This window comes from Camellia sinensis, chromosome 5 (assembly GCF_055761805.1).
Source record: "Camellia sinensis isolate YWXY chromosome 5, ASM5576180v1, whole genome shotgun sequence".
NCBI lineage: Eukaryota > Viridiplantae > Streptophyta > Magnoliopsida > Ericales > Theaceae > Camellia > Camellia sinensis.
Window position 1 is genome coordinate 190,070,669 of NC_138965.1, and position 27,489 is coordinate 190,098,157.

A 27,489-nucleotide genomic window follows, 5' to 3' on the forward strand; every position below is an offset into this window, starting at 1 on the left:
CCAAGGGATTAAAGGCAATGTGTTCGTAGTCCAAAGGTTTATAATCTGCAAAAGCCTCCATTACCTGAATAGAGAAGGGCGGGTAAAGGTGGCTAATGAATGCGTGGAGGTTCTTTCGAGGGGGAACAACATCACTCAAAGGCTCTTCATATGCTTGATCAGTAGAAAGGGAAGTTGATGCAGCCATAGCCTGTTCGAATACTAAGGTATTGGGATGTTCGACGAGTTAATGCAAATGATCACCAAATGGATGACGGTTGTGTTTCCAGAATTTGGACTCCATACACGTTCTAGAGGCGCGGGAAAACTGTAATCCACTAATATCGCCAAGTATTGGGTATATTAGTGCGGGGGGTAATGTTGGCTACATATTTTGTAAAAGCCAGTTACAGTTTGACACGTGGCAGAATAAGGGTAATAAAGGAAGGTTATTCAAGCCTTCAATCCTGATCGTACACGTGGCAATAAATATTGGTTCTCACATGATCTGAGTAACACTAGATCAATAACGGGATGCAAGATGACATAGCTTCAACGGTTACTCATATTCAAATTCAAATACAAGAGGGAAGCTCAACTGCCAGTAATGGCGTAGTGGAGCTACTTGTAAGGAAGCATGATCAGCGATCATGGAGGAGCAGTTCGACGGTTTGAAGTGCAGTTCGAAGGTCATCACTGACGAGTATAAATAGCAGGGCAGCCCCCAGAAAAGAGGGGACTCAGATCATACAAATCAGTCATCTACTTCATATATTTTCTTCTCCAGTCTTTTACATTTTCAGTCTTTAAATACCTGTTCTTTAAATACCTGCACTTTAAATACCCGCACTGCACTTCGATTCATAGGAGTAGTTTCAAGTAGATTCAAGTGGATTGCTGTTGTAAACCTCTCCGAGGCTGAGTTTGGACCATTGTAAGTGTTTATTTTAATGAAATACTTCAATTGTTCTTCATATTACTGTTATTCCTTTTAATTTCTCCTAAGTCAAGCCACCAGTAAAAGTCATCTTCATTGAGGCTGAAAGAACTAAAACACAATCGTCTGGTAATTGGTTGGCAATCACAATTTCTGTAAGGACTGATTGATTCTTGCTGGCACGCTCACATTTACAAAAATAACTTTCGAAAAGTCAAAAAGCCAACAGATATTTAAAATAAACCATGTTTTTTTTAGATGGAGAAAAATAAACCCATGTTAAAAATCATTTTTGAGAAATAACTTGCTAATTAATCTCGGCCACTTTATTAATTAATTGGTTTATTAACAAACAAAATAATAATTTCAAAATAACACAACAACATATCCTAAAACGGCTCACCGATGTCTAGAGAGAGGGGAGTCCATTTTGTACAGAAGTGTACGTCATTTCTGTTTCTGTTTAGCTGCTGCTGCTGCTGAATTTACGTTCTCTCACGAAGGAGGAGAAGAAGAAGACGAAGAACAAAGAAACTTCATGTCGGTCTCTCTCTCTCTCTCTCTCTCTCTCTCTCTTCGCCTCATGTAAATTTCAAAAACCCTAGCTTTCTTAATTCTTTTTCTTTCGATTAGATCTTTGCTTGTTTTATTGTATTTTTGCATTTGTCCCAGATACAAAAAAAGCGATCCAATGCTTTGAATTTCTTGTATACTTGGGTGAACAAATCTTGATCGTTTCTTGGTCTGATTTTCTTGATCTTGATGGGTTTTTTTAATCTCAATTGCCTCTGATTGTAGATTTGCTGATTGGAAGGTTTCAACGAGCTTGCAACTTATTGGGTTGCTGGTGGCAATTGAGAAGTGGTAGTACCCTGTGCAGATTCTAGAGAGAGAATAGATAGATTTAGAGATAGAAAGAGAAGATTGGAAGAGGGCTTTAGAGGAAGAGTGAAGAGAAGGGGGATGAGTGGTTCAAAAATGGAAGGGTCCTCAGCCCCAGAGCTTCGTCGCGACCCATATGAGGTTTTGGGGGTGTCTAGAGATTCAACTGACCAAGAGATTAAAACTGCTTATAGAAAACTTGCTCTTAAGTAAGTTCATTTCATGGTCATTTCTTTTTTTTTTTTTTCTTGGTTTAATCTTGATTAACCCTTGTTTGTTCTTGCAAGTGTGTTTCTTGAAGGTTTCAACCTGGTTTTGTTAAAAATGTGTTGTCTTGATTCTTATTTTTGCTTGCTTAGTTTATTGGGTATAAATAAATGATGAGTTATGGGAGTTGCAAATTGGGTTTTAGATATTCTCTTTATGTGCAAAATACTGGTGGTGTTATGATGCATAGTTTAATGGTCCATGCTCAAGGAAGTTACTTTTATGAAGGTAGCTTCATTGGAGGAATTTGGAATTGGAATAATAACTAAATCAAAAAATGGGCTGTGAATATGTACTCCAACTTTTTGGGGCATGGTGGCTTGTCATTGGTTGTCATTTTATTTTGGTCTCAGAGATTCAATTGTAAAACATTGTTCATGATGCTGCCAACGCTGAGCCAATCACAATTGAGTTTCTCACAAACAACTTGGTCCACGTAGCTCTAGTATGCTGTCCATGGTTTGATTATATATGAGATATCAATGAACTCTTTGAGGTTGCATATAATCAAAGTAATTTCATAGAATTATGTTATTGGTAAACTATTAATCCAAGTAATGTGCAGGTACCATCCTGACAAAAATGCTAGTAATCCTGAAGCTTCAGAACTTTTCAAGGAGGTTGCATATTCTTATAGCATTTTATCTGATCCAGAGAAAAGAAGGCAATATGATACTTCTGGGTTTGAGGTGCTCTTCTACCTTCTCTATTTGCTCTGTATTTGTTGTGTCGAGGTTTCAGATTTGGTGCTATTGTTATATCTTGAACTTTATGTTACTATCTGCCATTTTGTGACAGAAGAATGTTAATTGGTGGTGGAAAGGAATGACAATTGGCATTTCTTTTCTTCTTCTTCTTCTTTTAATTTAGATTCCAGCTTTAGTTATGTAGAACAACAAATTTTGGTTTTAAGAGCCCAAAAAACTGGTCAAATATCATTTGAAAATTTGAGGGTTCCATTTGCTTTTTTTTGAAGTTACCGACAGTAACATCATACAGATTTAACTTAAAATAAATAAATAAATGATTCATTTATAATGATGGCTGGATTTATGTTGCACTGATCTGTATATGAAACTTGATGTCTTTTCATATTTCTTTCATTTTGTGAAGGAAAAAAAAAAAAAGAGTTCTTTTGACAAGATTTTGAGTTTGGGGGTCATCTAGATTTCCTTGAAAGGCTGTTTGGTGCAACAAAATGTCATCTAAGGTGGCATTGTTTGCACAGACATCAGCCTTTGAGAAGATTGTTACCAGACAACTTGGTGCACAAGGGTAAATTGTCACCTAATGGTGTCAGGCGTGCAAGGGAGCAAAAGAGAATGTGGGCCATTTGCATAGACACCCTGTGGCGATGACATATCTGTGACTTATCTTCTTGTTGGTTGGAGTGAATGTGTTATGCCTATATATGTGGGTGAAGTTATTGCTGCTTGTTTGGATTTTGTTAGCCATAGGCTAGAAAGGTGTTGTAAGCGGTTTGCATTTGTGTTTGTAGTGGTGCTGCTGTTGCAAATGGAAGGTTTGAAACTTTTGGTCTGTAGTGGTGCATTTGGAATGAATGATGGATTTTAAATTATTGCAATATAAGAATGGTAACCATCTAACCAAGGAATACATTTGAGTTATAACATGTCCAAGGACATGAAGTAGCAGAGACAACACTCTCATAAACTAAAACATGTGATTGTTGTTGTACATGATTCTAGATATCAATGTTTCTGTTTCTATATGTATCGTGAAGATTACTAGTGGCGGGCTAGTTGGGTGTGTTTTTGGTTTAAAATAATTTACAAAATGCCAATTTTTGCCAGGAATGATCCTAGATAACAGGAAGAATGATAGTAATCTGAAGAAACTTTTAGAGAGAGAGAGAGAGAGAGAGAGAGATTTTGGTTTGTTAGTTTCTGTACACTTGAGTTTGCACATTTTTAGGTTCCAACTTTGAATTGTAGTGTCTGGTTTGGATTAGGGAAGTGAAGGCATATAAAACTTAATTTGGGCCATCCAGTTAGTTGAGTTTAGGAAATAAGTTTAGTCCCCTAGGAGGTGCCCCATTGGCTTAGGTTGCATTCCCCCAATAGACTCAAGTTCTAGTCTCTTACATTGCCTATTAAAAAACGGATAAGTTTATGCCATGTTTGGTAGGAGCAAAAGAGAAGTGAAAATGATAAGAAAAACATATTCTTTTCCCTTGTTTGGTCTAGAAGAAAGTGGAGAGGAAGGAAAGAGAATAACATATTTAAGGATTGTTAAGTATTTTAGCTTGTGATTTACTTATTGTACCTTGACTTCCCTCCTAAATTTTCTCGCCAAAAATTTTCCAAATAAAAATTTCCTCTATATGTCAATTTTTTTTAATCTTCTCTCACATGGAACAACCAACCAAGAGAAAAGGAAAGTCAAAATAAATAAAAAAATTTATTCCCTTCTCTTCTTTTCTCTCTTACTATACAGAACTTTATTTTCCAATTTTTTGTATCATATGGTTTTCCATTGTATTTTACTTAAGATTTTAAAAAATGACAGCAAGTGTTACGTAACGGTTTTGGGGATTACCGCCACCTGTTATGGCCGCTATAGTGGTGTGACAAAAATTTACAACCGTAATGGTTGCCACCTAATTCCTTATGAATATGCAACGATAAAAATCTCTGTGTCATCCCTATGATCATGCAATGGTAAGAAAGAGTGATATGATCACCATATATGAAGATGTTAGGGGGAGGGGCACCTAAGTTGACATATGATATGGTAGTGAAAAATATGTGAATTTATTTAATTTAATTGAGCATATAACCCTTGATAAGTTGAATGGAAAAAAAGGATTCATGTAGCTGGCCCCACTTGATTGGAAAACAAGGCTTAGTTTGGTTTGATTTAATGGTTGCCAACTATGTAAAGGCCGTAATGGCTGATACAGCACTGTTACTTCTCTGATTTCACCAGATTTTTATCATAAAACCATTTTTGTCTCATTCTTTTTTCCGGCTATTAAAATTATAGAAAATGACATAATGCTTATACGAAAATCTTAGATCTATATGCTTTAAGTGTCTAACCTTAAAATTCTACAAGGATTGAATTGCTATGAAGGCTAGATGAGTTTAGTGTGGCCGCCGCCGCCGCCGCTTCCCCCCCCCCCCCCTTTTTTAAATTTAAGTACTATCTTTGTCTTTAGATCGGCAAATTTTCATTAGTTCACTTGTTATTTGATTTTTTTATTTTATTTGATTTTTTATTATTATCCTTCAACGTTGTGAAAGTATTTTTTGTGTGCCTGGGTGTGTAGTTCTGTTTCTCCCTGTTATTCTTACACCCAAGTAATTAGAGCTTCCTTGGGGAAAACATTGAAATGCTCCTGCATATTCATCCAATGTTCTGTCAGATGTTGGGGAATGATCTGTCTTTGCATGCATTTTTTGGGTTGATTTTCTATTTGTTAAGAAAATGCATAATGATTTTCAGGCATTAGCAACTTTTGTTGTGTGTACATGGGGTATAAATCTTCTATAGCTTTGCCAGAGTCCATTGATTTTATGTTCACTTTTCTTTTATACCTTTCATTAATCTGTCACTCATGTTTAGCATTGTTTGTTTCATAGAATGTTTAGTTTTTCCCAGTTTCATATCTTTCAAGTTTTTGAACTAATTAGTTTGAAGTTGTAATCCTTCTAATGCTTTTTTGACATTTAATTGAAAAATTAAATGAACAGGCTCTTGATATTGATGGCATGGATATGGAAATTGACCTCTCTAACCTTGGAACAGTTAATACAATGTTTGCAGCATTATTCAGGTTTTTCGTTTTCCTGAAATTTAGCAATGTTTTATTACTGTGGCTTGTATTAGTTACTTAGTTACTCTTTCATTTGTTTATAGCAAGCTAGGTGTCCCTATCAAGACTACTATTTCTGCTAATGTTCTTGAAGAAGCTTTAAGCGGGACTGTCACGGTCAGACCTCTTCCAATTGGGACATCAGTTAGTGGAAAGGTGCGTACTCGGTTTGTGTGTGGGATAATCCATAGTTGGTAAGTTATACTCTCTTTCACTACTGTTAAGTTTTTCTGCAGGTAGAAAAGCAATGTGCCCACTTCTTTGGTGTAACTATCAGTGACGAGCAAGCTGAGTCAGGAATTGTAGTTAGAGTTACTTCTGCTGCACAAAGCAAATTTAAGGTATATATAGTACCATTTGCACTGACTAACTTGTGTGCATTTTATGTTATGGTAATCTCTCCCAGAGTGTTACCTGCATTATGCAAAAATCATAATTGCCTTTATGGTATTTACAGCTTCTTTATTTCGAACAAGATGTTAATGGTGGATATGGTTTGGCTTTACAGGTATTGTACATGTCTATCTTTCAATTTTTTTCTCTCATTATGTAGCAATTCTCCATTATAAGTTGCAACTAGTTCCATTTGCTGTATTTTTCACTCAATATTCATGTTATATATTGAAAAAATAAATTGAAGAAAAATATAATATTTTTTTAATGTGATATTTTTGCTTTACTAGTATATATTTGAAGTATATGTTCCTCGCAACATGGAAGGGAGGGAAGGAGATACCACTTAAAGCTAAAAGCTGGTGGTGGTTGTTAACTGTTTTTGAGACTGACTTGATGTAAGAAGTTCACTTGCTTTTACGGTTGTTAGAAATGCTATCCAGATATATGATGAAAAGTAAGATTTTACGATCCATAAAAGCCAGATGACCCAAATCAATCCAAATTGCACAAATAATTACACAGCTGTAGTAGCTTTATGCTAGAATGTAAATCATATCAGACTGGAAACACGATCCTAATCCTAACTCTATGGATCTGTATCTTAAGTTCTCATATTTATGTACTAAACTCAGTAAACCTTTGGCCCAATTAGTTGAGGTTGGTACATAGATCCATTTCCTCCAGTTGGCTTGATTAGATGTCATATCCTTGGTTAAGATGATAGATAATGTTAGAGCCAGATTGGTGCGTAGGCCAGGTTTCAGATAGTGTGCTTCACTTTTTTGGTGTGTGCATGTGCTGGTGTACATGCCCATGTGTCATTTACATAATAAAAATAAGATATTGGTAAGATTGTTTACTTACTCTAGATGATATATTAGTACGTATATATATAGATGTGCAGAGACGTCTTTTGCAATGCTTTTCCTTTGAACTTTTGATGTCAATACTAATAATACAGAGAAAATGTTAAATCTTTTCATAATTTGTAAGTATTTATTGTATTCTTATGTAATAATTCCCTTATGAAACTAAGGGGAAAATGTTTATTCTATTATTTAAGAGTAAAATAGCCTTGTCCTGGAATCCTTGACATGAAAATTTTATGGATTTAGCTTTTACATTGAATGCTGAATGCACAGTACATGACACAAGTCATGAATTGGAGCCATGTCCTGGAGTCCTTGACATAAGAATTAGATGAATCCGAAATGTAGACATGTACCTGTACCCAATGCTCATACCTAAGTCCATTTAACACAGCCTATAATGCGTGCATGTGCTTATGCCCATGCCCATGCCTTTGTGTGCGCACTATGGTTGTGATGAACATGCTTAAAACCTTTGAGCCTTCGAATGGATAGCTCTAGCTTGATCCCACTTCCCACACTCCCATCCCACTTCCTCCTGCTTCATGCTTCTATTTATTGGATGATTTGTCCACAGTTACCCATTGTAATAGATGTATTTGGATAGTTTGAACTAGATGGGCAGTAGAAACAATTTTCTCGCCTACATCTAGCCCCTAAGAAGCACAGACATGACATGAATACGCTCAAATGACAATTTAAAAAAAATGTAGGGCACAACATGTGGGGTAGATAAATAAAATATGTAATTTTATATAAATATTATGTCATATATATGAATATATCATTCAAAGATAATATAAAAAAATGCTACATAACAATAATTCTTATAAATCTATGTTGTTTTTCTTTTATCGTGGTATCCTAATTATTTTGTTGAAACTTATAATTAGTTTCACACATTTTCAATGGACACGTGTGTTCCCCAAGTGTTTGAAGTATGTATAGATCTTAAAAAAAAGAAAAGAAAAGAAAAGAAAAGAAAAGAAAAAAAAAAACTCTAATAAGACAAGCATGTTAGGAAGTGTCTGACATGGACACAACCCAGACACGCCACCTTCTTAGAAGTGTTCGTGCTTTGTAGTCTAGCCCTTCCCACTTAAACTTGACTCTAACTCCCCTCAACGTTTGATTTCTCTAAAATGAGAATTCTTGGATGCTGAGACCCAATTTTATGATCTATTTCCTCTGCTTCGCTCAATTTAAATCTCCAATATGCATCCAACATTCTATCTATTTGTATTGAAATTAAGAACCTTTGCCGATTTCTTACATATGCCAGCAGGCTGAGTTACATTTATTAAATAGGATATAACTTCTTTCTTTTTCTGGAAAATAGTATAGATAAATGAGGCATAAGTTGTGAGCGATACAAATGGTGGTGTTCATGTTCTGGATTTTTGTTTTTAACAATTCTGCTTCTTGTTGTATTGGGAACTATTTTGAAAATCTTTACATCCATGAGCTAATGGTGACCCAACTTGTTTCATCGAAAGTATTTTGTTGTTGGTTTTTAACTATATTTTCCTTCAGCATTTAATAATCTTTCAAGCGACCTCTTGTGGCTTAATTTGTTAAGACATTAGATCTCATGTTTTCATACAGGAAGATAGTGAGAAGACTGGCAAAGTGACATCCGCAGGGATGTATTTCTTACATTTTCAAGTGTACAGAATGGATTCAACTGTGAATGCAGTATGTGTGTTCAATCATCACTTTCCATTTTTCTCTGAAAAGGTTTCACACTATCATGGCTTATTATGTCATTGTGGTGGTTTAGTTGGCAATGGCAAAGGACCCAGAAGCTGCTTTCTTCAAAAGGTTGGAAGGCCTTCAACCATGTGAAGTTTCACAATTAAAAGCTGGCACTCACATATTCGCCGTCTATGGTCTGAACAGCTTTAAAGCTGCTTATTTGTCCCTTTCTTTTTCTGGTTCCACTAGTATAATATAAATTGCTTGTGCATAAGAGGAATAGTCTTTATACTTCTACCATGATTTGCACAGGCGATAACTTCTTCAAAACTGCTTCTTATACGATTGAGGCTCTTTGTGCAAAGTCATATGAGGATACAACACATAAGCTTAAGGATATTGAGGCTCAGATTTTGAGGAAGAGAATTGAGCTACGGCAATTTGAGACAGAATACAGAAAGGTAATGGCACCTGATTATCTAGCGATGGTTTTTTTATTGGTTTTTGGCAACACGTGCATGGTTTTATCTTTCACGTGTGATGTCTTGTAGGCATTGGCACGCTTTCAAGAAGTGACCAATAGATACACCCAGGAAAAGCTGTCTGTAAGTTTTGTTCTCTCTTAACCTCATCATTCTTATAGAATTTGTTGCCTTAACAACTTAGCACTGATTTCTTCCCTATTGTCTCAGTCCTTCTGTGAACGAACATTCCCCATGACCACCTTTGTGTGCACCTGAAAGATATTGGATTTCTACGTATTTCATTTTTAATCCGTTGTTTAATGTTGTTCATTCACTTTTTTGGTGGCTCTTTGGTAATCTAAAAAACCTGATGCATTTGGGAGGTTGTTAAAAAAGTTGATTTTTTTTTTGGTGGGAAAGTTGAGTGGGTCCTTACCCTTTTTAGTTGATGACAAACAGGCTTTTGTTAGCCAAAAAAGCTAGTAAGTTGCTTTTTTAGCCAAAAAGTTATGTCCCTTCCTATAATCGTAAATGATGTAGAAAATTCTGTGATAAGTTTTGTTTTGTAAACATTGAATTTGAGTGTTTTTACCCTCACATAATTATATACAACTCTAGTTACTTTGTTTTCATCTTATAGTAGCCATCATCTTGTTTCTGGAACAATATTTTTTTTGTGATTCTGGAAACAGGTGGATGAGTTGCTGAAACAGCGAGACACTATCCAGTCTTCATTCACCGTAACCAGGTCGGTCATCAACTTTAGTGGGGGTGGCACTCATGTTAGTAATGGAAGTAGTAGTAGTAAAGTTCCCGGTGAGGATTTCACGGCTGAGAGCCCCGGAGAAGACGGAAGCTCGGACGGAAAGGATAAATCATCCAAAAAGAAATGGTTCAATCTTAACCTAAAAGGGTCTGATAAGAAGTTGGGTTAAAAGGGTGTGCTTATATAGTCTTGCATTGTTTGAAAGGTTTGACTTGCCTTTTATTTGTTCAATTCATTTCTTCCTTGTGGATCCCCCAAAGGTTGTTCTTTACAGTTTATTATGGTCCATTTCGACAAACATAGCGAATGATTTGTGTGTGTATATCTTTGTTTTTTGATTTTTTTTTTTCAATTGAAATGAATTGCTTGTTAGCCTCCTAGTTGAAGTTGAAGCTAGAACATAGTTTTGATTATGTAATAATAGATTTTATTCCTTGAAGTTTGTTGTAATTGTGAATTCATTTTCCATTGCTCTATATTTGTCTGATTAGCATGTCTTGAATTTCATTTGAGCAGAGAGTTCAAGGGTGTCAATTAATTCAAACACAAAGAAGATTGCAAATGTTGTATTGAATTTTCATCAAGTTAATTCTATGAGTTGTCAGGTCATGAATCTCATTAAGTGTAGTATAGATTACTGTATTTGACATAAGCCCCAGAGGCCTGTTTAGTGGTTGGGCTGCTGAATAGCCATGCCAATTCCAAATTCTCTTTTACGGGTTTGTTATTGTGACATGTGCATGTGATGTTCTTAATCGAAGATGTCTCAGAAAGAGGGCAAATGAGATTGATTTTATCTCTCACTCAACTGACCAAAGTGAATTGCTTTTATCAAGCTTTGAGCATCATGTCAATATGATTGTTTCTCTGTGACAAAGATCCTATTTCTTGTGTCTCAATGTTAGGATAATAGCTCCAGTGAATCTCATCTCGTTAGAGCTCCTCAACGTTGGATTTTGAATTCTAAAATTGTCTTGTTTATTGCATTTTGCAAGTGAGGTTGTTTTTGCTTCTCTCCGGCTTGGTTTGATGCTTGGTGTGTTGGAGTTTTTATGGTCGTTGTACTGTTTTGGCTTTCTTTGAGGGGCTCAGACGGCTTTTTAATTTTATTTATTATTATTTGCACAAGCTAGGCGTTTCTATTTTTTTTTTTTTTTTTTTTTTTTTTTTTTTTTTTTTTTAACTTGAGTTCTTTATGCTGAATTCTATGTATTTCCTTTTCTTTATATTGATGAAGTTTTTAAAAAGTGCCACAAAAAAAATGTTGAGATAATAGTGAAGTTTAAAGACTAAGTTATAATCATCAAAGCCATCTCTAATATTTCAACTCTCAACATAAAATAAAATATATTTTGAGATTTATTTTAAAAAATATAGAAATTCACGGTAGAATAAAAAATTAATTTTTTTTTAATCTAAAAATCATATCAAACTATCAAGAAAAAGAAAGGGAAAGCTTTGACTGAAAAGCTAGTGGAGCACATTTTTGTGGTTACTCATTGCAAATACTAAATGCAAATTGCCCTTTTTTAAATGATTAAACCTTTTTGTTTGAAAACGAACATTTAATTACACATTTTTGTGCCAAGTCACTGCAAATACTAAATGCAAATTGCCCTTTTTTGAATAATTAAACCTTTTTGTTTCAAAATGAACATTTAATTACCCATCTTTGATCATTTTTTTTTTTTTTTCTATACAAGCATTTTTGGGGGACAAAATAGACTTTATTTTTATTCGTGAAAAAATTTCTTAATGTTTGTTTCACGATTACTGCATGGTTTGTGATTGAAGGTTGCGAGTTTTGGCGTGGGCATTGGCCTATTTGGCGCTGGAATGATTGGTCTCTGGCCAGCTTTTGCAAGAGGCTATATAATGTTTTCTTAATAATACAGTGCACTAGTGCATTGTGGAGAGGGTTTTTTTTTCCCTTACAAAAATAAGCAGTTTAAAGTAATTGTGGGACTTTTTTTTTCTTTCTTTTTTTCTTTTCTGTTTTTCCACAAATTAATGGATGCCAAATTGGAGTTTATAACTGTTAAAAAAAGACTCAATGCATGATGATTCTGTTAAAATGGGGTTTTGTAAGTGTCGGGTGTATGCCAGCTTTATGTGTGTTTTTGCAAGGTTGTTTATACTTTTTTCAGATTTTGTAGTTATTATGAGAGCCTTATACACTGGGTTGTCCTCTGGACTCTTTTTGACACAAATTGATGGGTGTAAAATTGGATATTTAGGAGAACTTTTTATGAAGATGCATGGAGATGCCTGAAACTTCGTCACTCATTTTGTGTTTTGGTGTTTTTGTTATTTTATGAAATAATATTGGATGTGAAGAAAAGTTGAAAATTGTACGAAGATAAGAGGTTGCATTGCAAGTGTGAGAAATTTGTGTGAAAATGGGTAGATCACAGGTGGCGAATGCTTGTATGTGTTATTAGAGTGGAAGCGAGGTCACTGCTGTGCCTAAAATGGCACAATTTTATCCTTTTTTTTATTATTTTTTTATTTTTATTTTAGGGTTTAGAGTTTAAGGTTTAGGGTTTAATTCTTAAAATTTACTCCTTTTTTTTTTAATTTTAGGATTTAGGGATAAAATTTATTTTTTTAATTTTATTTTGGGGCTCAAGATTTAATTCTTAAAATTTATTTTTTTTTTTATTTTAAGGTTTAGGGTTTAAGTCTTAAAATCTATTTATTTTTTATTTTAGGGTTTAGGTTTAATTCTTAAAATTTATTATTTTTATTTTAAAATTTAAGGTTTAGGGTTTAATTTTTAAAATTTATTTATATTGTAAAACACGATCAAAGGCTTCTTGATATGCCAGGTATGGAAAGTGCGAAAATTCACCCCTCTAAACGCGTGCGAGCACACATTCTTTTCCGGCTACTAAGTTGTCCATTAAGAAGCACGAACACTTTAGCAGAGGATTTGACACTCGTGTTCGGCACCAACACTTTTTGGACACTCCTAAAATGTGTCTTAATTAAAAAATTAAATTCATAATATCGAACACTATAGCAACACTTCTTGAACCTTTTCTGAACACGTCCTATGTGATGAATCCCTTTATAATAACAAAGTTTTTGCATTCTTTACACCACAATTTGTGTACTCTAAATATGTTTTGAAATATTTATAAGATAAATATATCATATATACTACCATTTTCTATTGTAGTTTTGTATTCTTCAGAGAGTAATTGTCACGTGATTGACATTTTAATGTTTAATTTAAGAAATATTGAGCCTTTCAATGTAATTTGTATTATATTACATATTTTTCATCATCTTTGAATTGGTGGTGCAGTTGCAGAAGATGGAGAAAATTGGAGCATGGGACAAAGGCAGCTTGTGTGTTTTGCTCGGGTGCTACTACAGAGGCGGAAAATATTGGTCTTGGATGAGGCCACGGCATTAGTAGACACAGCAACAGACAATGTGATTCAATGGAGAATCAGAGAAGAAACAAGCTGGTGCACGGTCATAACAGTGGCCCATCGGATACCCACCATCATCGACAATGACCTTGTTCTGGTTCTCGATGAGGGTAAGACTTACAAATTTATGAAAACATATTTTCAACTGTGCAAAGAAAAACCAACTATAATGAAACATGATTGGCATTTCAAGACAAATTTGGTAATACTAAAGCCAAACTAAGACTTGTATCATAATCAGGTAAGATCGGCTACTGGAATCATTTTCACTATCATGCTTTGCCAAGGTTATATACTCTATTAAATACTTAGATGGGGTTTGGCAATTACTTTTCAATTATTTTTTTTCATTTTTTTCTTTTTTTGGGCTTTTGAATACTTTTCCCTATTGTGTTGTGGAGCCCTTTTTAGAGACACGGTGGAATTTCTGAAAGTATTGAAGGTAAAATCATCTTTTCACAAAATTGCTAAAAACAAATTGCTTTTTTATGAAAACCCATCCCAAGCATCTTTTTTTTTTTTTTTTTTTTTGGTAACAGAAAAACCTACTTATTTAGTTCTTCCAAAGCAAAGCCTAAAAAAAGTTGTTGTGTTTGCTTAAAAGTTACTTTTTAAAATCTTTTCAAACTTGTTTTTTAGTGAGAAATTATTATATTACCCTTACAATATTGTGGAGTCCTTGTAGGGACATGGTGAAATTTCTAAAAGTATTGAGGGTAAAAGTTGTCTTTTTACAACTATGCATTTAAAAAATAGTTTTTATTGTTATTATTAATGGAGAAGTCATCCCAAACAAGCTTATTTGCTTTTGGCTTTCTTAGCAAAAAAAAGCTACTTATTTAAGTTCTTCCCAAACAGGCTTTAAACTTGGTAGTACTAACACGGAAAATATCAAATTGCTTATATTAGGATCTTGATTAATGTACGCAAGGTTGTTGAGTATGATTCGCCAACTGAGTTGCTCAAAAACAATTCTTCTGCTTTCTCAACGCTAGTAATGGAATTCAAGAGGAGGTCTTCTAGCGGTAACAACCATTGGGGTCTGCCTTGAGAACCGTGGCAGAGACTACCCATGAAGCTCAATCAAGTTTCACTATGTAAAAGTCAGACACAAAAAAAGGGGTTCCAACCAGTTCAAAGTAAATAATATACCAAGATGATTGTTAATTGTAAAAATATTACCCTATATTATTTTAGTGAAAGATTCTCTATGAATTTTCTATAACAATTTTTTCACTTTTAAAATTCTGCATTCACTTAATATATCAAAAATGAGACAGTAAAAATTGACAACCCAAAATTATTAATAAAACCGAAATTGTAAGGCTAATTTCAAATTTCATGTAAAAAAAATCAATGGATCAAAAACATTTTTTTATTCTTTTGTTATTTTTACTTTGGATCAATATGCTAATCTCGTTGATTTTGTAATACAATTGATTTGGAAAAAGTCATTTTTTAAAGCCAAATTAATGTTCCTATATTTTATTGCTTTAAATAGAGCCTTCAATAGTTTGTTATTAGAGCTGCTTAATATAACAATTTTGGTGCAAAAGTGATTCTTCAATAATTTGCCGTTGGAGCTGTTAAATTTGGCAAATGCCAAATGTGTCAATTCATCCAAAACCAACTGTTTCCTTCCTTTTTTTTTTTTTCTTTCTTCCCTTCCTTTTTCATCCTTCCCAGCAAACCAACCGCGGTTGACAAGCTCTCTGTTTCTGCATAACTCAGCAAAATTTCATCGACCGGTCGACCACCCGGTCTTTCGATTGATCGACCAGCCAAGACAGTTGTCCAACCTCGGCTTCAGTTGGGATTTGTCAAAATGGCTTTGTATCATTGCAGCACTATTGCTATAATTTGACAATTTGCTATTATAGTATGTCTTTGGAGATGCTATAATAACATTTACGATTAGAGATGCTCTTAGATTTAGTATTTATGTAAAATTGTGAAAAATACAAATTTTTGCACCTTTTTTTTTTCTTTTTATTTATTTATTTATTGTACTCAGACTTAGGATGGCCAATTATTTTGAGCTTCAAATTGTATGAAATTGTGTGCATTTGCCAAAGTTCATCTCAAATTTAATACGGACTTTTAAATTTTTCTCCAATTATAAACAAAATTTGAAAATATGTTATTTAAATTTTAAAAACATTCCATTTGTGTTTGAGTTGCTCGGGTTAGATCTGCCTAGATTTAACTCCTACATGCATAGAATGATTTGCTGGTGATTATTGATATTTTTGCTACCAAAACAAGCTTATAGTATGGGCCGGAAGCTCAGGTTCAAAAGGCTGATCTATAATTGGGCCATATTTTTAGCCCAATCTCCTTCCATGTGATTTTGTGAAAAAATGTATTTATAAACTTCTCATTCAATGATCGGTTTTAGAACTCCATTTGTTTATTATTACATGTAATCGGGACGGTTTAATGCGGTTTATCTTAATTGATTATACTTTTTTTTATTCTAAAATTTTTTGACAAATTATTTGATTAAACTTTTGCTTATAATTTATTATGTAAAAATAATTTAAACTAAGAAATGAATACTTTAATTTTTATTTTTGATTATCAATTTTTAATTTATAATAAGTTGCACTGAACAAATTCGTGTTGTTTCATTTTGAGCTCATGTTTGATATATGACATGTCAAAAATATATATATGGTTTAAAAATATAAAGTATATGAATATATATATGGTTTGATATAAATTTTTTTATTTTTTTATCTTTTTATTTTAGGGTTTAGGATTTAGGGTTTAATTTTTAAAATTAATTTTTTTTATTTTAGGGTTTAGGGTTTAGAGTTTAGGTTTAATTCTTAATTTATATATATATATATATATATATATATATTTTAGAGTTTAAAAAAACATAGTCACAACATAAGAGGAAAAAAAAATAAATGGTGAAACTGTGCCGTTTTACGGCACAGCAGGAGCAGCTGGAAGGGGGTGAACTGAACTGACTAAGGAAAAGAATCAAATCGCGACGTTGCTGCCGCCAATCACGGTGAAGTCCGCGGCGTTTGAGGCTTCCTTCCATCGAGGCTTCCCGCCGTCTGGTATAGTTGAGCATATGGAGGGAGTTTTGAATTTTATTTTTATTTATTTTTTTATTTTCTGAGTATCATTTCCATCTCTGCTTGCCGCATATATAGGGGAGGGGAGGGGAGGGGAGGCAGCAATTGAATAACAGAGGGGAGGGGGAGGGAGGTTTGATAACAGAGGGAGGGGGAGGGAGCTTTCATAACGCCACCGCCAATACCTCCTCCAACACCACCACCACCACCACCTCCTCCAATAGCACCACCACTACCTACACCACCACCGATACCCCCGCCAGTACCTATACCACCACCAACGGCCTCCTCCAACACCACCACTACCACCTATGCCCCCACCAATACCACCACCGCCACCACCAATACCTCCTCCAACACCACCACCACCTATACCACCACCAACGCCTCCTCCACCACCACCACCACCACCACCAGCACCAACACCTCTTCCAACACCACCAACAGCTCCCCCTATTCCACCACCAATACCCCTGCCACCACCTATACCACCACCAACACCTCCCCCTATTCCACCACCACCACCACCACCACCACTCAGCGAGGGGAGTGGAGTGAGGGGAGGGGAGTGACGTGAGTGAGGGGAGTGACGGGAGGGGAGGGGAGTGACGGGAGTGACGTGAGGGGAGGGGAGGGGAGGAGAGTGACGGGAGTGACGTGAGGGGAGTGACGGGTGTGACGTGAGGGGAGGGGAGGGGAGGAGAGTGACGGGAGTGACGTGAGGGGAGTGACGCGTGTGAGGGAGTGACGTGAGGGGAGTGACGGGTGTGACGTGTGGGGAGGGGAGGGGAGGAGAGTGACGGGAGTGACGTGAGGGGAGTGACGGGTGTGACGTGAGGAGAGTGACGTGAGGGGAGGGGAGTGACGGGAGTGACGTGAGGGGAGTGACGTGAGTGACGTGAGGAGAGTGAGGGGAGGGGAGGGGAGTGACGGGTGTGACGTGAGGGGAGTGACGGGAGGAGAGTGGAGTGAGGGGAGTGACGTGAGGGACGTGACGCGAGTGACGTGAGGGGAGTAAGGGGAGTGACGTGAGGGGAGGGGAGTGGCGGGAGGAGAGTGGAGTGACGGGAGTGACGTGAGGGGAGTGACGGGAGTGACGTGAGTGGAGTGACGTGAGTGACGTGAGGGGAGTGACGTGAGTGACGAGAGTGACGTGAGGGGAGTGACGTGAGTGGAGTGACGTGAGGGGAGTGACGTGAGTGACGTGAGGGGAGGGGAGGGGAGTGACGGGTGTGACGTGAGGGGAGTGACGGGAGTGACGTGAGTGGAGTGACGTGAGTGACGTGAGGGGAGTGACGTGAGTGACGAGAGTGACGTGAGGGGAGTGACGTGAGTGGAGTGACGTGAGGGGAGTGACGTGAGTGACGTGAGGGGAGTGAGGGGAGGGGAGGGGAGTGACGGGTGTGACGTGAGGGGAGTGACGGGTGTGACGTGAGTGACGGGTGTGACGGGTGTGACGTGAGGGGAGTGACGGGTGTGACGTGAGTGACGGGTGTGACGGGAGTGACGGGTGTGACGGGTGTGACGTGTGTGACGGGTGTGACGTGTGTGACGGGTGTGACGTGTGTGACGGGTGTGACGGGTGTGACGTGTGTGACGGGTGTGACGTGTGTGACGGGAGTGACGGGTGTGACGGGAGTGACGTGAGTGACGGGAGGGGAGGGGAGGGGAGGGGGGTGGGGCGGGGGGGGTTGGGGGGTTGGGTTGGGGGGGGCGGGGCGGGGGGGGGTTGGGGGGGCGGGGCGGGGGGTGGGGGGGTTTGGGTTGGGGGGGGGGGCTGGGGGGTTTGGGAAGATACAATTAGCAAGGGCAATCTAGGGTGATTCAGATGTTTATTTCCTTGATGATCCTTTCAGTGCTGTTGATGCACATACCGCGGCACACTTATTCAAAGGCAAGCAACACCTCTTCATAATAATTGTTTTTAAATTATGTGTGATTTTATATTTTTTGCTTATACATTTAGATCAATTTATTAAGAACTTGAAACTTAATTTGCAGACTTGTCTACTGCATCTCTTGTCTGAGAAGACAGTTCTTTTTATAACACATCAGTTGGAATTCTTAGACGCTGCAGATCTTGTCCTGGTAAGTTACTAAGTTGTCGCAACAATTGTGGCCTGCTTCTCTTTTGTTTTTTCTTTTTCTAATCTCTTTTCTTTGCTGATAGGTAATGAAAGATGGTAGGATTGCTCAGTCAGGAAAATATGCAGACTTTGGGAGGTAAGAATAAAATAAGTTGTTTTTCCTGAAGATTAAGAATTAAGAAGCACACGACGCTTAACTTTCGCTTGATAGCATGCTAGGTTTGTCTTGTGAACCGACAGATGATATCCTGCAACTCAAATCAAGTTAGTTCAAGGTGGCATTCACGATGGTACCTCATTCTATGACACGGTGAGCAGTCAGAGTGCAGTTTTTTTTTTGGATATGCTATGGAGAAATATTATTGAACAGAGTAAGACAAGAAACACAAGAAAATATTTTTTTGGGTTTTTCTTGGAATGATATTTTCATATATATTATATTTGTTTACTTCTCTGATTTCACCAGATTTTGATCATAAAACCATTTTTGTCTCATTCTTTTTTCCGGCTATTAAAATTATAGAAAATGACATAATTCTTATACGAAAATCTTAGATCTATATGCGTTGAGTGTCTAATCTTAAAATTCTACAAGGATTGAACACCCCCCCCCCCCCCCCCCTTCTTTTAAAATTGAAGTACTATAATTGTCTTTAGATCGGCAAATTTTCATTAGTTCACTTGTTATTTAACTTTTTTATTTTTTTATTATCATTATTATTATCTTTCAACGTTGTGAAAGTATTTTTTGTGTGCCTGGGTGTGTTGTTCTGTTTCTCCCTCCTGTTTGTTATTCTTACACCCAAGTAATTAGATCTTCCTTGGGGAAAACATTGAAATGCTCCTGCGTTAATGTTCTGTCAGATGTTGGGGAATGATCTGTCTTTGCATGCATTTTTTGGGTTGATTTTCTATTTGTTAAGAAAATGCATGATGATTTTCAGGCATTAGCAACTTTTGTTGTGTGTACATGGGTTATAAATCTTCTATAGCTTTGCCAGAGTCCATTGATTTTATGTTCACATTTCTTTTATACCTTTCATTAATCTGTCACTCATGTTTAGCATTGTTTGTTTCATAGAATGTTTAGTTTTTCCCAGTTTCATATCTTTCAAGTTTTTGCACTAATTAGTTTGAAGTTGTAATCCTTCCAATGCTTTTTTTTGACATTTAATTGAAAAATTAAATGAACAGGCTCTTGATACTGATGGCATGGATATGGAAATTGACCTCTCTAATCTTGGAACGGTTAATACAATGTTTGCAGCATTATTCGGGTTTTTCTTTTTCCTGAAATTCCGCAATGTGTTATTACTGTCGCTTGTATTAGTTACTTAGTTACTCTTTCATTTGTTTATAGCAAGCTAGGTGTCCCTATCAAGACTACTATTTCTGCTAATGTTCTTGAAGAAGCTTTAAGCGGGACTGTCACGGTCAGACCTCTTCCAATTGGGACATCAGTTAGTGGAAAGGTGCGTACTCGGTTTGTGTGTGGGATAATCCATAGTTGGTAAGTTATACTCTCTGTCACTACTGTTAAGTTTTTCTGCAGGTAGAAAAGCAATGTGCCCACTTCTTTGGTGTAACTATCAGTGACGAGCAAGCTGAGTCAGGAATTGTAGTTAGAGTTACTTCCGCTGCACAAAGCAAATTTAAGGTATATATAGTACCATTTGCACTGACTAACTTGTGTGCATTTTATGTTATGGTAATCTCTCCCAGAGTGTTACCTGCATTATGCAAAAATCATAATTGCCTTTATGGTATTTACAGCTTCTTTATTTCGAACAAGATGTTAATGGTGGATATGGTTTGGCTTTACAGGTATTGTGCATGTCTATCTTTCAATTTTTTTCTTTCATTATGTAGCAATTCTCCATTATAAGTTGCAACTAGTTCCATTTGCTGTATTTTTTACTCAATATTCATGTTATATATTGAAAAAAGAAATTGAAGAAAAATATAATATTTTTTTAATGTGATATTTTGGCTTTACTAGTATATATTTGAAGTATATGTTCCTCGCAACATGGAAGGGAGGGAAGGAGATACCACTTAAAGCTAAAAGCTGGTGGTGGTTGTTAACTGTTTTTGAGTCTGACTTGATGTAAGAAGTTCATTTGCTTTTACGGTTGTTAGAAATGCTATCCGGATATATGATGAAAAGTAAGATTTTACGATCCATAAAAGCCAGATGACCCAAGTCAATCCAAATTGCACAAATAATTACACAGCTGTAGTAGCTTTATGCTAGAATGTAAATCATATCAGACTGGAAACACGATCCTAATCCTAACTCTATGGATCTGTATCTTAAGTTCTCATATTTATGTCCCAAACTCAGTAAGCCTTTGGCCCAATTAGTTGAGGTTGGTACATAGATCCATTTCCTCCAGTTGGCTTGATTAGATGTCATATCCTTGGTTAAGATGATAGATAATGTTAGAGCCAGATTGGTGCGTAGGCCAGGTTTCAGATAGTGTGCTTCACTTTTTTGGTGTGTGCATGTGCTGGTGTACATGCCTATGTGTCATTTACACAATAAAAATAAGGTATTGGTAAGAATGTTTACTTACTCTAGATGATATATTAGTACGTATATATATATATATATATATGTGCAGAGACGTCTTTTGCAATGCTTTTCCTTTGAACTTTTGATGTCAATACTAATAATACAGAAAAAATGTTAAATCTTTTCATAATTTGTAAGTATTTATTGTATTCTTATGTAATAATTCCCTTATGAAACTAGGGGGAAAATGTTTATTCTATTATTTAAGAGTAAAATAGTCTTGTCCTGGAATCCTTGACATGAAAATTTTATGGATTTAGCTTTTACATTGAATGCTGAATGCACAGTACATGACACAAGTCATGAGTTGGAGCCATGTCCTGGAGTCCTTGACATAAGAATTAGATGAATCCGAAATGTAGACATGTACCTGCACCCAATGCTCATACCTAAGTCCATTTAACACAGCCTATAATGTGTGCATGTGCTTATGCCCATGCCCATGCCTTTGTGTGCGCACTATGGTTGTGATGAACATGCTTAAAACCTTTGAGCCTTCGAATGGATAGCTCTAGCTTGATCCCACTTCCCACACTCCCATCCACTTGCTCCTGCTTCATGCTTCTATTTATTGGATGATTTGTCCACAGTTACCCATTGTAATGGATGTATTTGGATAGTTTGAACTAGATGGGCAGTAGAAACAATTTTCTCGCCTACATCTAGCCCCTAAGAAGCACGGACATGACATGAATACCCTCAAACGACAATTTAAAAAAAATGTAGGACACAACATGTGGGGTAGACAAATAAAATATGTAATTTTATATAAATATTATGTCATATATATGAATATATCATTCAAAGATAATATAAAAAAATGCTACATAACAATCATTCTTATAAATCTTGTTGTTTGTCTTTTATCGTGGTATCCTAATTATTTTGTTGAAACTTATAATTAGTTTCACACATTTTCGATGGACACGTGTGTTCCCCAAGTATTTGAAGTATGTATAGATCTTTAAAAAAAAGAAAGGGAAAAAAAAAAAAAACTCTAATAAGACAAGCATGTTAGGAAGTGTCTGACATGGACGCAATCCAGACACACCACCTTCTTAGAAGTGTTCGTGCTTTGTAGTCTAGCCCTTCCCACTTAAACTTGACTCTAACTCCCCTCAACGTTTGATTTCTCTAAAATGAGAATTCTTGGATGCTGAGACCCAATTTTATGATCTATTCCCTCTGCTTCGCTCAATTTAAATCTCCAATATGCATCCAACATTCTATCTATTTGTATTGAAATTAAGAACCTTTGCTGATTTCTTACATATGCCAGCAGGCCGAGTTACATTTATTAAATAGGATATAACTTCTTTCTTTTTCTGGAAAATAGTATCGATATATGAGGCATAAGTTGTGAGCGATACAGATGGTGGTGTTCATGTTCTGGATTTTTGTTTTTAACAGTTCTGCTTGTTGTTGTATTGGGGAACTATTTTGAAAATCTTTACATCCATGAGCTAATGGTGACCCAACTTGTTTCATCATAAGTATTTTGTTGTTGGTTTTTAACTATATTTTCCTTCAGCATTTAATAATCTTTCAATCAACCTCTTGTGGCTTAATTTGTTAAGACATTAGATCTCACGTTTTCATACAGGAGGATAGTGAGAAGACTGGCAAAGTGACATCCGCAGGGATGTATTTCCTACATTTTCAAGTGTACAGAATGGATTCAACTGTGAATGCAGTATGTGTGTTCAATCATCACTTTCCATTTTTCTCTGAAAAGGTTTCACACTATCATGGCTTATTATGTCATTGTGGTGGTTTAGTTGGCAATGGCAAAGGACCCAGAAGCTGCTTTCTTCAAAAGGTTGGAAGGCCTTCAACCATGTGAAGTTTCACAATTAAAAGCTGGCACTCACATATTCGCCGTCTATGGTCTGAACAGCTTTAAAGCTGCTTATTTGTCCCTTTCTTTTTCTGGTGCCACTAGTATAATATAAATTGCTTGTGCATAAGAGGAATAGTCTTTATACTTCTACCATGATTTGCACAGGCGATAACTTCTTCAAAACTGCTTCTTATACGATTGAGGCTCTTTGTGCAAAGTCATATGAGGATACAACAAATAAGCTTAAGGATGTTGAGGCTCAGATTTTGAGGAAGAGAATTGAGCTACGGCAATTTGAGACAGAATACAGAAAGGTAATGGCACCTGACTATCTAGCGATGGTTTTTTTATTGGTTTTTGGCAACACGTGCATGGTTTTATCTTTCACGTGTGATGTCTTGTAGGCATTGGCACGCTTTCAAGAAGTGACCAATAGATACACCCAGGAAAGGCTGTCTGTAAGTTTTGTTCTCTCTTAACCTCATCATTCTTATAGAATTTGTTGCCTTAACAACTTAGCACTGATTTCTTCCCTATTGTCTCAGTCCTTCTGTGAACGAACATTCCCCATGACCACCTTTGTGTGCACCTGAAAGATATTGGATTTCTACGTATTTCATTTTTAATCCGTTGTTTAATGTTGTTCATTCACTTTTTTGGTGGCTCTTTGGTAATCTAAAAAACCTGATGCATTTGGGAGGTTGTTAAAAAAGTTGATTTTTTTTTTAGTGGGAAAGTTGAGTGGGTCCTTACCCTTTTTAGTTGATGACAAACAGGCTTGTGTTAGCCAAAAAAGCTAGTAAGTTACTTTTTTAGCCAAAAAGTTATGTCCCTTCCTATAATCGTAAATGATGTAGAAAATTCTGTGATATGTTTTGTTTTGTAAACATTGAATTTGAGTGTTTTTACCCTCTCATAATTATATAGAACTCTAGTTACTTTGTTTTCATCTTATCGTAGCCATGATCTTGTTTCTGGAACAATATTTTTTTTGTGATTCTGGAAACAGGTTGATGAGTTGCTGAAACAGCAAGACACCTATCCAGTCTTCGTTCACCGTAACCAGGTCGGTCATCAACTTTAGTGGGGGTGGCACTCATGTTAGTAATGGAAGTAGTAGTAGTAAAGTTCCCGGTGAAGATTTCAAGGCTGAGAGCCCCGGAGAAGACGGAAGCTCGGACGGAAAGGATAAATCATCCAAAAAGAAATGGTTCAATCTTAACCTAAAAGGGTCTGATAAGAAGTTGGGTTAAAAGGGTGTGCTTATATAGTCCTGCATTGTTTGCAAGGTTTGACTTGCCTTTTATTTGTTCAATTCATTTCTTCCTTGTGGATCCCCCAAAGGTTGTTCTTTACAGTTTATTATAGTCCATTTCGACAAACATAGCGAATGATTTGTGTGTGCATATATCTTTGTTTTTTGATTTTTTTTTTTTTCAATTGAAATGAATTGCCTGTTAGCCTCCTAGTTGATGTAGAAGCTAGAACATAGTTTTGATTATGTAATAATAGATTTTATTCCTTGAAGTTCGTTGTAATTGTGAATTCATTGCTCTATATTTGTCTGATTAGCATGTCTTGAATCTCATTTGAGCAGAGAGTTGAAGGGTGTCAATTAATTCAAACACAAAGAAGATTGCAAATGTTGTATTGAATTTTCATCAAGTTAAATCTATAAGTTGTCAGGTCATGAATCTCATGAAGTGTAGTATAGATAACTGTATTCGACATTAGCCCTAGAGGTCTGTTTAGTGGTTGGGCTGCTGAATAGCCATGCCAATTCCAAATTCTCTTTTACGGGTTTGTTATTGTGACATGTGCATGTGATGTTCTTAATCGAAGATGTCTCAGAAAGAGGACAAATGAGATTGATTTTATCTCTCACTCAACTGACCAAAGTGAATTGCTTTTATCAAGCTTTGAGCATCATGTCAATATGATTGTTTCTGTGTGACTAAGATATATGAGGCATAAGTTGTGAGAGATACAAATGGTGGTGTTCATGTTCTGGATTTTTGTTTTGAACAGTTCTGCTTCTTGTTGTATTGGGGAACTATTTTGAAAATCTTTACATCCATGAGCTAATGGTGACCCAACTTGTTTCATCAAAAGTATTTTGTTGTTGGTTTTTAACTATATTTTCCTTCAGCATTTAATAATCTTTCAATCGACCTCTTGTGGCTTAATTTGTTAAGACATTAGATCTCACGTTTTCATACAGGAGGATAGTGAGAAGACTGGCAAAGTGACATCTGCAGGGATGTATTTCTTACATTTTCAAGTGTACAGAATGGATTCAACTGTGAATGCAGTATGTGTGTTCAGTCATCACTTTCCATTTTTCTCTGAAAAGGTTTCACACTATCATGGCTTATTATGTCATTGTGGTGGTTTAGTTGGCAATGGCAAAGGACCCAGAAGCTGCTTTCTTCAAAAGGTTGGAAGGCCTTCAACCATGTGAAGTTTCACAATTAAAAGCTGGCACTCACATATTCGCCGTCTATGGTCTGAACAGCTTTAAAGCTGCTTATTTGTCCCTTTCTTTTTCTGGTGCCACTAGTATAATATAAATTGCTTGTGCATAAGAGGAATAGTCTTTATACTTCTACCATGATTTGCACAGGCGATAACTTCTTCAAAACTGCTTCTTATACGATTGAGGCTCTTTGTGCAAAGTCATATGAGGATACAACACATAAGCTTAAGGATATTGAGGCTCAGATTTTGAGGAAGAGAATTGAGCTACGGCAATTTGAGACAGAATACAGAAAGGTAATGGCACCTGATTATCTAGCGATGGTTTTTTTATTGGTTTTTGGCAACACGTGCATGGTTTTATCTTTCACGTGTGATGTCTTGTAGGCATTGGCACGCTTTCAAGAAGTGACCAATAGATACACCCAGGAAAAGCTGTCTGTAAGTTTTGTTCTCTCTTAACCTCATCATTCTTATAGAATTTGTTGCCTTAACAACTTAGCACTGATTTCTTCCCTATTGTCTCAGTCCTTCTGTGAACGAACATTCCCCATGACCACCTTTGTGTGCACCTGAAAGATATTGGATTTCTACGTATTTCATTTTTAATCCGTTGTTTAATGTTGTTCATTCACTTTTTTGGTGGCTCTTTGGTAATCTAAAAAACCTGATGCATTTGGGAGGTTGTTAAAAAAGTTGATTTTTTTTTTGGTGGGAAAGTTGAGTGGGTCCTTACCCTTTTTAGTTGATGACAAACAGGCTTTTGTTAGCCAAAAAAGCTAGTAAGTTGCTTTTTTAGCCAAAAAGTTATGTCCCTTCCTATAATCGTAAATGATGTAGAAAATTCTGTGATAAGTTTTGTTTTGTAAACATTGAATTTGAGTGTTTTTACCCTCACATAATTATATACAACTCTAGTTACTTTGTTTTCATCTTATAGTAGCCATCATCTTGTTTCTGGAACAATATTTTTTTTGTGATTCTGGAAACAGGTGGATGAGTTGCTGAAACAGCGAGACACTATCCAGTCTTCATTCACCGTAACCAGGTCGGTCATCAACTTTAGTGGGGGTGGCACTCATGTTAGTAATGGAAGTAGTAGTAGTAAAGTTCCCGGTGAGGATTTCACGGCTGAGAGCCCCGGAGAAGACGGAAGCTCGGACGGAAAGGATAAATCATCCAAAAAGAAATGGTTCAATCTTAACCTAAAAGGGTCTGATAAGAAGTTGGGTTAAAAGGGTGTGCTTATATAGTCTTGCATTGTTTGAAAGGTTTGACTTGCCTTTTATTTGTTCAATTCATTTCTTCCTTGTGGATCCCCCAAAGGTTGTTCTTTACAGTTTATTATGGTCCATTTCGACAAACATAGCGAATGATTTGTGTGTGTATATCTTTGTTTTTTGATTTTTTTTTTTCAATTGAAATGAATTGCTTGTTAGCCTCCTAGTTGAAGTTGAAGCTAGAACATAGTTTTGATTATGTAATAATAGATTTTATTCCTTGAAGTTTGTTGTAATTGTGAATTCATTTTCCATTGCTCTATATTTGTCTGATTAGCATGTCTTGAATTTCATTTGAGCAGAGAGTTCAAGGGTGTCAATTAATTCAAACACAAAGAAGATTGCAAATGTTGTATTGAATTTTCATCAAGTTAATTCTATGAGTTGTCAGGTCATGAATCTCATTAAGTGTAGTATAGATTACTGTATTTGACATAAGCCCCAGAGGCCTGTTTAGTGGTTGGGCTGCTGAATAGCCATGCCAATTCCAAATTCTCTTTTACGGGTTTGTTATTGTGACATGTGCATGTGATGTTCTTAATCGAAGATGTCTCAGAAAGAGGGCAAATGAGATTGATTTTATCTCTCACTCAACTGACCAAAGTGA

The 27,489-nt window shown here is 36.3% G+C and overlaps 2 protein-coding genes and 1 pseudogene across 8 annotated transcripts; all 3 read left to right on the forward strand.

The window, feature by feature from the left end:
- Positions 1–1,270: 1,270 nt before the first annotated feature.
- Positions 1,271–15,607, forward strand: LOC145788990 (chaperone protein dnaJ 15-like). 6 transcript variants are annotated; one of them, XR_014330731.1, is made up of 14 exons: positions 1,279–1,456; positions 1,715–2,007; positions 2,631–2,754; positions 5,782–5,864; positions 5,948–6,059; positions 6,140–6,244; positions 6,361–6,411; positions 8,774–8,863; positions 8,949–9,057; positions 9,176–9,324; positions 9,415–9,468; positions 10,020–10,298; positions 13,404–13,643; positions 15,220–15,607. XR_014330731.1 is itself a non-coding variant. In XM_082870899.1 (12 exons), exons 2-12 carry the CDS (start codon positions 1,880–1,882, stop codon positions 10,260–10,262), a joined length of 1,248 nt encoding a protein of 415 aa, XP_082727025.1. In that variant the 5' UTR covers positions 1,271–1,501; positions 1,715–1,879; the 3' UTR covers positions 10,263–10,532. The 6 variants fall into 6 exon arrangements, 3 of the variants coding, with proteins under 3 accessions (XP_082727025.1, XP_082727023.1, XP_082727024.1); XR_014330730.1 differs by lacking the exon at positions 15,220–15,607 and adding an exon at positions 14,443–14,773; XR_014330732.1 differs by lacking the exon at positions 15,220–15,607 and adding an exon at positions 14,465–14,773.
- Positions 12,493–25,564, forward strand: LOC114304385 (chaperone protein dnaJ 15-like; annotated as a pseudogene). The gene is made up of 16 exons (XR_014331217.1): positions 12,493–12,520; positions 13,404–13,643; positions 18,592–18,713; positions 18,796–18,848; positions 18,956–19,022; positions 19,907–19,989; positions 20,073–20,184; positions 20,265–20,369; positions 20,486–20,536; positions 22,891–22,980; positions 23,066–23,174; positions 23,293–23,441; positions 23,532–23,585; positions 24,137–24,416; positions 25,349–25,438; positions 25,524–25,564. The product of XR_014331217.1 is annotated as a chaperone protein dnaJ 15-like (transcript).
- On the forward strand, positions 24,901–26,837 carry LOC114284903 (chaperone protein dnaJ 15). The gene is made up of 6 exons (XM_082872426.1): positions 24,901–24,927; positions 25,349–25,438; positions 25,524–25,632; positions 25,751–25,899; positions 25,990–26,043; positions 26,595–26,837. Exons 1-6 carry the CDS (start codon positions 24,901–24,903, stop codon positions 26,835–26,837), a joined length of 672 nt encoding a protein of 223 aa, XP_082728552.1.
- The last annotated feature ends 652 nt before the right edge of the window (positions 26,838–27,489 follow it).